Source organism: Seriola aureovittata, chromosome 1 (assembly GCF_021018895.1).
Source record: "Seriola aureovittata isolate HTS-2021-v1 ecotype China chromosome 1, ASM2101889v1, whole genome shotgun sequence".
Classification (NCBI taxonomy): domain Eukaryota; kingdom Metazoa; phylum Chordata; class Actinopteri; order Carangiformes; family Carangidae; genus Seriola; species Seriola aureovittata.
In genome coordinates this window covers 1,156,901-1,170,000 of record NC_079364.1, presented here as the reverse complement: position 1 = coordinate 1,170,000, position 13,100 = coordinate 1,156,901, and the positions used below count along the sequence as shown (strand labels likewise).

The 13,100-nt window shown below is 41.8% G+C and overlaps 1 protein-coding gene across 1 annotated transcript in view; it reads right to left on the bottom strand.

Moving 5' to 3' along the window:
- Window positions 1-948: 948 nt before the first annotated feature.
- Window positions 949-13,100, bottom strand: part of ddb1 (damage-specific DNA binding protein 1) — a 43,669-nt gene continuing 31,517 nt past the window's right edge. The window contains exons 22-27 of the mRNA XM_056373120.1: window positions 11,120-11,290; window positions 10,107-10,216; window positions 9,253-9,422; window positions 5,614-5,716; window positions 3,903-4,026; window positions 949-1,592 (exon numbers count right to left, since the gene is read on the bottom strand). Coding sequence (XP_056229095.1) covers window positions 1,509-1,592; window positions 3,903-4,026; window positions 5,614-5,716; window positions 9,253-9,422; window positions 10,107-10,216; window positions 11,120-11,290 — 762 coding nt within the window. The 3' untranslated portion in view covers window positions 949-1,508. The remainder of the gene's footprint in view (window positions 1,593-3,902; window positions 4,027-5,613; window positions 5,717-9,252; window positions 9,423-10,106; window positions 10,217-11,119; window positions 11,291-13,100) is intronic.

Sequence of the window (13,100 nt, the reverse complement as noted above, 5' to 3'; positions counted from 1 at the left end):
TTCACATGTAGTTGTTTCTGTGTCAAGAGCTACTCCACCTTCAGACAAGAAATTTAAGTTGTCACCAAACCCAAAATACCTGGGGCAGTTCACATTAAACTGGGGCAAATCTTAAATTCTTAAATAATCTGCCAGTTACTTTCCTGATTTATCCTTTGGTTCATTAGATGTCATTAGATTTTGACATATTTAAATTGCATGTTTTGTTTCATCAACAGTCCAAAAATATTGAGTTTGTTTCTGTAGAAGAGGAAGAAAACCCGTAAAAATATACATTAATGAGCAGGTGTGATGTTCACCACGTCCGCCATCTTGGTTTAGAGTGTTAGCATGCTAACATTTGCTAATTAGTACTAAACACAAATTATATTTGCAGATATTTTGTCATATTAGATGAAACACTAGAATCAGCTCCTCGCGGTCGTATCCCTCCGCCACTCAGACTAGTTCCAGGTCACTTCCCTGTTTATCCAGAGTCAGAGAAAATATTTAACTTATGGTTGAAATGTTGTCATAATTGCTGTGTGAAGTCTTGAGTTATGGCTTAAGTGTTTTGTGAGGTCACTGTGGCGTTGACCTTTGACCTTTAGCCACCGAAATCTAATCAGTTCGTCTTTGAGTCCTAGTGAATTTTTGTGCAAAATGCGAAGAAGTTCCGTCAAGGTGTTACTGAGATATCGTGTCCACGAGAATGGGACAGACGGACAACCTACAAACAATATGGCCTCCAGCTCTGTGAAGGATCAGAGTTATTATACAGTTCATCCACTGGGGACCATGAATATCTGCACAAAACTGTGAGCCAAACCTTCCAGATATCAGATCCTAGATATTTCACAGGATTACTGACATTTTGTACCTGCTGGTGGCGCTACAGGAAAAGTCAGAGGGTCACTGACCTTGAGAACAGTAAAGGTCGGAATAGAGACAATCTGAAACACAGCTGTGAACAGTACTAAAGCAAAGTTTATTAGAATAAACAAAGAAAACGTCACAAAGACAAAATAGCTATAAATCTATCATCTTCCTCATTTTGTTTCTCATACAGCGTGTTTTACTCCAGACTTCAACAATAAGGTTGAAAAGTGTAGATGGGTCAGATTTAAACTGTGGGTGGAAAGAATCTGCTCGCCTGTCGGGAACAAGGAGATCTCTGGGCTTTCCTACGTATAGTCACACATTATTCCACACAGACGCAATCACACAAGCTCAAACACACTCAGACCAGTAGCTTTACTTTGGTCTTTTTGTTGTCCAAACAGGATGCTACGCACTTCGCCTAGAGACTCGTCTAAATGAGGAGTGTTGCACTCATCGTCTAGCGCCTTCAGGGTCTCCACGGTTGACAGATCATTGAAGTCTGAAGGACGAACATGCACAGACTGTTTATTTATAAGTATTTACAAATCTGCAAAAACCCAAACCGTTCCCTTCCTCGTTCTCGCCCTTCACTCCATCCTTCGGGACTCAAGCTCTTTCACTCAGCGGGGGTCCGGATGGCGCTGAGGTTAGTGAATCCTTGTCAGCTCCTCCACAATCTTGATGACCTCGTCTACTGTGGCTTCACGCTTCATACCGCTGCCATCATCGATCTGAAACACAGCCAACAATGAGCCAACAATGAGCCAACAATGGGCCAACAATGAGCCAACAATGAGCCAACAATGAGCCAACGACGAACCCAGTCCCATTACATGAACACATAAACAGGACAAACGCATGTTACTCAGTTTTTTAACATGTTTTGCATTCTTGTTTGAATTACTATTATTAGAATTTATATTTCTATATATTTATTTTTTATTTTTTATTGTATGAGCTCCTGCGCTGCAGAACAGAGAGGTTCAGGAGATCCTTTGTTCCCACTGCCGTCAGGCTGCAGAACCTCAGCCAAAGGAAGTGGACTCATTGAATTATTATTGTTTATTATTAACTGTTATTATTATTATTACTAATGAGTTACTGGACATATGAATTTCCCCTCAGGGATAAATAAAGTTTCCATCCATCCATCTTGAGAATCTTGGTCACACTTTATTAGAGTTACACATATTCACCTTTAACTAGTTGTTTATAAGTTTCATTAAAGGAGTTTATTTGCTCTTTATTAGTCATTATAAAGAACTTATTAATGTCTTATTGTGCATGAACATATTCTGCAACATCCAGGCCATTAACTAAGAGTTCTCCATCAATAACCTCCTAATTACTGATAATAAATAAGGATGTTAATGAATTACAAACTTAATGTGTCGTTCTCCCTCGATAATTCTTAATAAATAAGTTTTATTCCAGTGGTTCTCGACCTTCTCCGACTCACGGCCCACCGCAAAATCTCAAAACTGTTGGCGGCCCCCATCCGACGCCGTGACCACGGACGCCAGATGACGCCTTTAATTTAAATGATAGAACATTCAGGACTGAAGTGAGAGCAGAGGATTCACCATCCGTCTCTCGACTCTTCATGTTGCTAACCAGCTCTGCATTTCACTCTTTTGTTTTCAAACATTTAAAAACAATGTTTTATTTTATCTTATTCATTTGATCTTTTTGCAAATGATTAGTGGACCCACTGCTCCATTCTTATGAACGTCCACACGAGTCTAAGTAAAGTCTGTAACTCAGAGTAACTTCACCAGTCTGAGGTGAAGTCTGACTCATGACTAATTCACCAGTAGTTTGACATTTATTAACCCGCACAGGTTCCCAATTCTAAACTCGCCTCCTCTTCACACTTAGTGAATTCATCATGGCACTCGACGGCTGCAATAAACACACCCTGCTCTTCACTGATGAGTTACACCTTGAAATATAAAAATGGAGGCCTATTGAGACGGTTCCATTGTTATTCAGTAGAAGAACGAGGGCGGCACAAGTAGAAATATTTCCTTTATTAATGGAGCACTTGAGAGATTTTCAAAAATGTTAATTCAAAGTTTTTTTTCCAAGTTTCTTCAAGGCGAAAACCTTCAGTGAGTCTGAAGTCTCAGTAATCAATTCTCTTCTGTATCTCTGAATTGTTTTGGGCTTTTTCTGCAGTTCACTGAGACTTTTTTCCTTCCAGGTTTAAAGGTGTAAATTGAGACTTTTCAGCGAAGCTGCAAAGATTAGTCAATTAATCAAATAGCAAATAAGCAGTTTGGATTTAATCTACAACTCTGTTGATAATCAGTTGATAGTTTGAGTCATTTTTACGCACGGATGTCAAACAGTTCGGTTTGATCAAATATGTGATTCTGCTGCTTTTTATTCTCTTAACATTATAATAAATTGAAACCTGAGATCTCGACGTCTGTTTTCTGATGTGATTTTGAAAATAAGGATGTAAGTGAGAAACTGATGCTGTTCCATATTCTATTTTTAAAGCTCAACTTTACTGGATTCTTGGCTTTGAAAGGGAGTTTTTTTGGCAAATAAACTGTTTGAATATTTTGTTTTTATCATCTGGTCTTGAGAGGGAAACGGACGAGCTAAAAGTGTTTTTGTTTTTTTTTTATGAAATGGAATGAGAGTAAAGAGAGACACAAAGCAGAATATGATTATTTGTTTAACTGCCAAAAGTGGTTTTGCCACCTGTTCTGCTGTGAACCGGTTCCAGGGTCCCGCTCAGAGCGCAGGAGCAGCTCGGAAAAACCGTCTGAGGGGTTTTTGAAAGTTCAACGTTGCTTAAAGTCAAGAACACAAACGATAACGCAGCATTGTGTTCCTTCTCCTCCGCATGTTTCTGTCCGACCTCGGCTCTAAGAACACGCTTATGTCTCCGTGTTATTAAAACAACTTTCATATTGGTGCCTGTTACAGGTCAACACACGCTGCCAATGAAGATACTCAGTCTCCACAATACTGAAACAACTGAGTCCAGAAACGTCACATTTCATCTGGTTCGATAGATGCGCTCCTACCTGTAGAGTGCTGACGACCTCCTGCATCTTGGCCCGGCCGAGATCCAGGAAACTCTCGATCAGATCCCCGTCGATGAATCCCGTGGCCTGCTCCGTCTTGCGCTCGGTGTGGAAGGACCTCCAGGTGCAGCGGAGTCAAGGAAAATCAATGCAAGGCCTTCGCTTTCCCTGTGGGTCAAACTTTAGGTACAATATCACACATTCTCTGCCTCAGGCACAACTAAACAAATATTCAGTGTGATGCGAACGGGTCTCTAGTGAACGCTGCACCGGTCAGAGGGTCAGACGGTCGGCAGGTAAAACCAGGTAATTATAACAGAGCTCTGGTGCTGCTGGGCCTGTTGACTGCTGGGGTTTAAACTGCAGCTTAAATACATTTGAATGTAAAACATAAAGAGTATTTTAAAATAAAAAGTTTCAAAACAGCATTTATAACAAGTTCCAAGTGCATTCACCCTTTTTCTCATTATTTCTGTTTATCAGCAAAACGATCATTACAATGACTCAATGAATGTCTGCATTAAAAGCTTTCACCACGACACTTTCAGACTCTTTGTCTTCATAACATCTACTGTTACACTTAACCCTGATGCTACGGCCACACTGCGACGTTTTCGTTTTATAACGCATCTCTTTTCCTACGTTTTATTTTGAAAACTCTGGTTTTGTGTTTTATTTTGAAAACTCTGGAGTTGTGTTTTATTTTGAAAACTCTGGAGTTGTGTTTTATTTTGAAAACTCTGGGGTTGTGTGCTATTTTGAAAACTCTGGAGTTGTGTTTTATTTTGAAAACTCTGGGGTTGTGTTGTACTCTGGACAGAAAGTGAGACCTTTGTAAATGATGAGGTCACAGCCACGCTCTCTCCTGATTGGCTGTCATCAGCCTGGACTACCAGTGGTGAATACAACATGATGATGAATGACAGTGTCACTGACCTTGTTGTCTTTGCAGCTGCTGTTCACTTACATTCTGTTTTAATGCTACAACTGTCTCTGCTGCTCCTCGTTTCTGCGCCTAATCAACTCCAGAGCTGAAAATCTACTTCCTGTTTCTGATGTGGAGCTGAAACTTTCTCCTGGACGGAGATCGTTTTCGTTTTAAAACGCCATTTTAAAATGAAAACGTAGTCGTGAGGACGTGACCTTATTTTCTTGATAAACGGATCAATTCTTTCACCTGAAAAACAGAGAAAAACTAATTTACTAAACCTCAAGGTGACGTCCTCAATGTGCTGTTTCACCACTGAAGCTAATAATACTCACCCAAAACACCTCTGCACTCTTGTCCGTAGGAACATATTTATTTTATTTATCCATCTAACTCTCATTTTTACTGTTCACTTGAACCCTGTATTTTCATCTTTGTACTTTACTGTATTTTATTGTCTTTTAACTCAGCTGCTCTGACATTTTAATCTCCATCCAGAATTAATGAAGTCATGTATCTAAAGGTTCACACTGGAGAAGCTGCAACCAAAAGGATTTTCTCTTTAATAAACAACTTAAATCGTCAACGAGTAATTAAAACTCTCTCGATCAATAATCTATCAAATGACTAATATCTCCAGCTCTATGAACAAATCATATAACATCTTTGAAGCAATTAAAGTGGGTTCACTGCCGCCAAGCTGACACCACCCCGGTCAGTGCGGGTCGTCTGTGTCGCCGCGGCGACAGATGGTGAGCGCACGCATGAATATAAGAAGGATATAAGCTGTGCTCGATCTTTCCCACGCTCTTGATGACCTTGTTGAGGCGGTTCTGCAGGTCCAGGAGGAGACTGTACCAGCCCTCGGACAGGGAGGTCACCAGACCTAACACACACACACATTAACACACACACATTAACACACACAGACACACACATTAACACACACACGTCAGCTGACAAGGCGACAGATTTGCACCTCACTGCAGCAGATGGTAAACACTTTTGATTTGTCATCAGCGAGAGGGAAGGGGGGGCGGTTCAGGACCGGAGTGATAATGGCGCTAACGAAAGCTTCATGATTAATAAAAGAACGTTAGTGCGACTGAAATGCTCCCCGTGCGTGTTGCATGCTGGGACCGTGTTGAAGTGAGTGAAGTAGTGATTCCAGCGCCTCAATAATTCAGGGCCTTTCCAAAATGTTTTATTTTAGTGAGTGATTTCTTTGTGAATCGTACGAGTCACGGAGCTTTGAGGGAGCGGCATCATTTCCCCGCCACCGAAAACTCAAGTTCAACTGCGAGCGCATTATTCTGAGGCTCCGGGGAAATAATCTGACAGCACAAAGACTTACACTGATTTGTGATGCAGAGCCTGTTTTTCTGCATGTGAGGCGATGAAGGAGTCGGAGTGCTGGGACGGACCGACAGGACGGACTGACGGGACGGACTGACGGGACGGACCGACAGGACGGACTGACGGGACGGTGAGGAGGACGGACTGACAGGACGGACTGACAGGACGGACTGACAGGACGGTGAGGAGGACGGACTGACAGGACGGACCGACAGGACGGACCGACAGGACGGACCGACAGGACGGACCGACAGGACGGACCGACAGGACGGACCGACAGGACGGACTGACAGGACGGACAGGACGGACTGACAGGACGGACCGACAGGACGGACCGACAGGACGGACTGACAGGACGGACTGACGGGATGGTGAGGAGGACGGACTGACAGGACGGACTGACAGGACGGACCGACAGGACGGTGAGGAGGACGGACCGACAGGACGGACTGACAGGACGGACCGACGGGACGGTGAGGACGACGGTTCGGCTGCAGCTACTGATCATTGATTAGTAAAACAAATAAGAAACGTATATATATATATATATAGTTTTTAATTCAATCCTTTTTTGTTCGTTTGTTTTTAAGTGAAATGAGCATCATCAAGGTCGAACCAACTTTTCTTTATTATGGACTAAAATCTCTATTATTTTATTTATTATTGTTAATTTGTAATCATTTGCTTTTGTATTTATAATCATTGCGTTTATCATGGTCCTTTGTGGCAGAACAAGTCTAAAGAAGAAGAGTAGATTTTGCAGCAGCTGTCGTCAGTGTGGGTTTTATATTATTTGTGTGTCTGTTTATTTTGTTCTTTTTACTTTCATTCTTATTTTTTATTCTTTTGCATCAGGTAACTGAAGGTTTTATAAACAGTTTGTGGAAGGTGCTGGATAGTGGATGAGGGTAGAGACGAAGATGCGTCATGCGAGCTGGTCGGTCAAGAAGATGAAAGTTGAAGTGGTTGGAGAAATGAAATAAACATAAAGTTAAGTTTGTATGTGGAGTGTTGCAGAAAGTGGAAACGTTTCATTGAAAGTAAAATGGAAACTGTCTCTACTTTGTCATAATTTACGTCATATTTCCATCATCATTTCTGTGCGCTCGTCTCGTGTCTTCTTCTTCTTCTTCTGCGGCAGTTTAACGGCGCCCGACCCAACTTCTAATATTCACAGTCTCGGGAGGGAAACACACATTAATGATCTTTTGCCGATTTTCTGGAAAATGTGATGGAAACTTGAAGCAGTGATTTGCATATCGGCTTATGTGTCAAAATCCCAGAGGTGACGAATTCAAATAATATAAAACAGACGAGCAGGAAATCTGCTCATTCAGAAGCTGGAACCAAAGTTCATCATTTCTGCCTTAAAACATTTATTTTATCAATTAACTGAAATGAAACTTGAGTGATTTTCTAGTGAGACAGTAACTTGCGTTAACAAGCGCAGAAGTGTAATATATATATATATATATATATATATATATAACAATAATAACAATATTGATGATGATGCTGCAAAGTAACAGGTGAATCTATTACAAAGATGTGAACGATAGTTTTAATCAGGATGGATTCAAACAGATCTGTTTAGATTTCAGTTTAAAATAAAATCAACTCTTCTCCATTAAAGTCTTCAGCGCGACACTGACCAAGTGTTTGGATAAAATAATGTGACATTAGGTGACATTTTCCATCACAGTGTCTGTGTTTCAAGGAGAGATTAAATCAAGTTCATTAAAAGTTTGTCCACTTCCTTTTGGCTGGAAAAGCTCCTTCCAAGAAACATCTCATACATCGCACCATGTGGCGGCGTGAGGAGACTAACGGGGGCATTTTTCTTCATTACACACTGCAGCCCGTTTCTGTTTATGGGCTTCTGCAGGAAGTTTTTACTGGAATGTACAATGGTGATTTTCATTTCCTGTTAAACTTTCCTCAGAGACTTTTTAAAGAATGGCAGAGCGCGTTGAGGAGATGTAATGCGCCGTGTGTCGGTGCCGTGGGAGCGCACGGGGTAAATTACTCCCGCTCAAAGTTACTGGTTTAAATCTGAGTAATGAGGTGTAAAACTGATTTCTCGCCCTTTCTTCCCTCTTTCTGAAATGGAAACAGTTTAGAATAAATGGTTTTGACAGGAGTTTGAGGTCCCATTACTGCAGCCTGATGATCATTGGAAATGCTTGACATGAGAACGGCGTGCAGAGCTTCAGTCTCAAACTGTCAACTGCTAGTGAACTATTTATTCAGTTAGTTCAACTTAATGCTCAGTCGTTACTTTCCTGCATTTACTTAATGAATATGAACCTTTTCACTGATTTTACTGTCAGATATTTAAAAACGTTGTTCATTGGGAACAGAGGGTTCACTGTAAAACAAACCTGTTCACAAAGACGTGCTGCTGTGAGCGCAGCCTGTTTGTTGGAGGCTACTAGTTTTGTGATGTGGACGAACTGATCCAAAGGGAGAAGAAGAAGGAATATTCAGACATGTTGGTGAATACGTTTTGTTGACAGTCAGATCAGAAGACCGAATGGCTCTCATATCTTGGTTAGCTTAGCTTAGCACAAAGACTGGAAACAGAAGGAAACTGCTAGCCTGGCTCCGCCTGCCAGCTTCTCTAAAGCTCCTCTCTGAACACATTATAACATTATAGCTAGAAATGATTAATAACATTCCCATAAAAACCCTGAACTCTGTCTTTTTTACAGATTAAATAAACAACATATCATGTGCTAATTAGAGGTGACAGAGGCAGGCTAGCCGTTTCCCCCCAGTCCTTGTGCTATGCTAAGCTAAGCTAAGCTAAGGTCAAGAGTATCATCGGGTAAATTATCTTCTCATCTAACTCTGGGCAACAAAACAAATGAGCTGCATGTTCACAACACTGCAATGGTCCTTTCAGATGTCAAATGAAACTCTTCAAAACAGTCTGATGAAAATGAAAAGTAAGAGAGTGATGGTTTAGCTACAGCAGTATTTGTGTGTGTGTGTGTGTGTGTGTGTGTGTGTGTGTGTGTGTGTGTGTGTATAAGTGCCTTTGAGTGAAATTGTCCGTGTACCTACCAATCATGCCATTAACGGTGCCAAACAGCACGGAGCCCTGGGTGGGCGTGGAGCTCTCGCCGAGGTTCTGCAGCACCAGCGAGCCGTGGCAGAAGACGTTGACAAACTCCCCGAGGTGGAAGACCCCCACCTCCTGCAGGTGCTGCCGCTCCTCGTCCGTCGTGGCCGCACTGACCACAAGAAGGACAGCGGGGGGGGGGGGGGGGGGCAACACAAACAGAGGAGAGGGAGGGGTTACCAACAAGCGGGAGGCAGAGGGGTCAAGACAGGAGGGAGCAAATGAAAGAGCAAGAAGAAAAAGATGCCAAAGGTGAAGTAAAGAAAGAGTTTGGGGCGAGAGTGATCGATTAGAGAAAGAAAAAGCGGGAGCGCCAGAGATATCAGAGATGTTGGAAAAGGTCAGAGAATGATGGAGAGGTAATGGACGAAAGCAACAGGAAAAGAGATGTGATATAAAAATAAAGGTCAAAAGCTTTGAGTGGTCCAACCTGATGTATTAGCTGGAAAACAAGCGGTGGCAGAAATGTAACACACTCACTTTCAGACCACATCTTTCTCCCTTTTCCTTGAACTCAGCACTCGTCCAGTAATAAAGTGACTAGAGGGAAAATGCAGCCGAGCAGCTAAAAGCTCGGTGGCGAAATGACTCATAATTTCCAAAACAAATGTGAAGACAATGCTGCTGCGGCACATTTGTATCAGTGATGCGGCTCTAAACAGCATCAGGGGACTCGGCGCAGACTCCTAACGGCTTCATGTTCATTTCAGTGGATAAATATATATCAAAGGTGATTTAGAAACTTTGTGTTTTCTCGGGACTGCAGCAGTTACACAACCTTCATGTTCCTCCTCACCTGTCCTTCTGGCAGACAAACAGGTTGAAGGCGTTCTCCGCTCCCAGGAAGTTGTCGTCGTCCAGGATTTCCACGGCGCTCATCCAGTTAGGATTGAAGTCACGAGCAATCTGACCAAAGAGGACGAGACGTGTCGGATGAAACAGTAAACAACACGAAGGTGCTGAGCCAGAACCAGGGAGGTTCTCATCTCCAAGTAAACACTGCATTATCAATGAGCAAACATGTGCTGAAATCCAAGCAGTCAGCGTTTCAGTACAAGAACAAGGGCAACACACACAGCCAGAAACGTCAGGAGCTTCTTTTCTATCCACGCAGGTTTACTAGGAGATAGTTCTAACTTAATTCCCAATTAATTAAATGGAAACCGGTTTCCCAGAGTGTGGCTAACGTTAGCGGTCTTCTCTCCTTGCAGGCTAACGTCCGCACCGGCTCCTGAGGGAAACATCTGGCTCTTTAGCTGCTGAATGCTCCACTGTGTTCAGCAGCTGGTCTCTTACATGCGTCGGTCTCGCTGCTCGGCGTTAGCCAGGCAGCGGAAGAACCGACCTTCAGAGCTGAAAACAGCTGCTGGCGAGAGCGGCGAGGTGACGCCGCTGTCCCACAGAGCCGAGGCCGATTACACTTGGTTGATTATAATCTGTGGGTTTGTCAGAACAAACACGATCCATTGTTAATATAATAATATTGATTAAAGCTGCTTCCAGGAAACAATGATGTGGAATGTGTGAACACGGCTTGTCCAGTGGTTACACCTTCCAACTTTCTATCTAAAGGCTCTTTAATAAACGTTCTGATAAATTCAAGACTTTCGTCCTCGCCGCAGTCGTCAAATCATTTCATCTTTCTACAACAAATCAATTCCAGCAGTCCGCTCATCAGAGCTGCTGCATGTGTCGCTACAGCGCTCGGTGGAGACACCGAGGAGAAGCTAAAACGTACAAGTGTGGATAAACAGACATCAGCCAACGTATGGAGGGAAGCTTCAGCTTGTTTCCCCCTTCACATCTCACCTCCTCAAAGTTCCCCTCCATGGGTTTGTACGCCAGCAGCAGGACGGACCTCATCAGGTCCCCCACCAGGATGAAGTCTCCTTTGGTCTTCAGGTACAGAGCCATGATGTTGTTGTAGTGGTTACACTCTGTCCTCAGCTCCTTCTCGGCCGTCCACTCGTACAAACGGACCTGAAAGCGACAGTCCAGGTGAGTGATGGTTAGCTTGGTGAAGGTACAGAGGATCTGCCGTTAGCCATCAGCTCCAGCAGCGCCTGATGAACGAGCTAGCGCTTTAGCTTCACGCCGCCATCGCTCTGGATATGATGCGCCTCAGAGAACAGGTGAATCTGTCACACGTCGTTATATGAACAGTTAATGATCGGATAATTACACTCACCATTTTGCACTGTGACATTTTAAAACAAAGGTTCAGAGATCAGCCATGTTTAATTTAAAGTAAAGAAATAAAACTTAACGAATGAGGATTTTTTTTGAGGAAATGAAAAGTACAATCTTCTTAATGCGGCATTTTATTTCATGTAAAGTCGCCGTGACTTTCACATTTATATTCTTGGGTCTTCTCACCACCTCCCATCATCCTTAACTCTTGATTGTTTGTTTGTTTTCTTTGTTCTCTTTCCTGTTTAACTTTGTCTCCTCGTTTCAATCCTTTTATCTGAAGCACTTTGATGTGAATCTTTGCATGAACACCGCTGCACAAAACAAATGTTTGTTGGCTTTTTTCTTTCTTTTATTACTTCCTTCTTATCATTCTACTTCATCCAGTGACCGCCATCTTTTTATTTCTTATTAACATTTCATTGTGTTGGTTTCCCACCAGGAGCCCTTATCCCCTCTGACTAAAAGGGAAGGTTAAAAAACTGTATGTCGCTGCATCACCTGCTGCTAATAATGAGGCTGCACCTTTTGATCACTGATGAACCGACACACCTGGAAACATTTGGTAATAACATGGAAATGAATGCAGTTCATTATTTAGAGAAAAAGAAAAAAGAGAGCTAAACGAATAGTTCCACATAAGGCATGGATACACACACACACATATGTATATATATATATATACATATATATACACACACATATATATATATATATATATATATATATATATATATATATATATATATATATTATTTCAAACATTTCATCGATGAAATCCCAAAACAAGATGAATAAAGATCTCAAAATACTGGGAATCAGATAAAGATAAATACTGGTAACCCTCAACAATAAGACTTCCCTTCTAATTAAGTGATTAATTTGGTTTTTAATACTTTATAAATCATAAATTAACAGTTATAAACAAGTTATAACACATTTTTCACACATTGATGCCGGCTCACTATTTGGCATCAAGTTCATGCCCACTGCTCATTAATCTTACTAACGAGTCACTACTATTTAGAAGTGGTAACAGGAGCCTCGTTAACGAATGATGAAGTGTTTATAAATGTTAGTGGTTGTGGGACAAAGACTGAGCAGTTCACCAGGTAAAGGAAGGTTCCACCTGTGTTCTACCTGGATGTTAAGGTCCTGAAGAAGAGACCAACCAGCAGAAAGCATCTGCATGTTAATATCCAATCAACAGCTGAGATTATAACGAGGACGCATGTCAAGGTAAACAACAGCGCCAAGGCCTCAGAGGAGGAATCTGGTCATGTGATCTGCCATAAGTTGATCTGCCAGATGAAACTTTTTGATCATTAAGATGCTGACGGTGGTTAATTGCTTAATTTAAATAATATATGACGAAGCAGATCAAGAGGAAACAGACAAAGCTCAGTAACTAATGAGGCTTAACGGCACAAATAAATGTGGGCTCACTATTTGGCAAGCGACAAGTCAGTGTTTCCCTTTTCATCCAGTGTGTTATAGGAGCTTATAAATGATTTATAAAGTGTTAAAAAGCTAATTAATAAACTGGTCATAGAACATTTATAAATCCTTTATGAGGTTATTGTAAAGAGGAAAAATGACA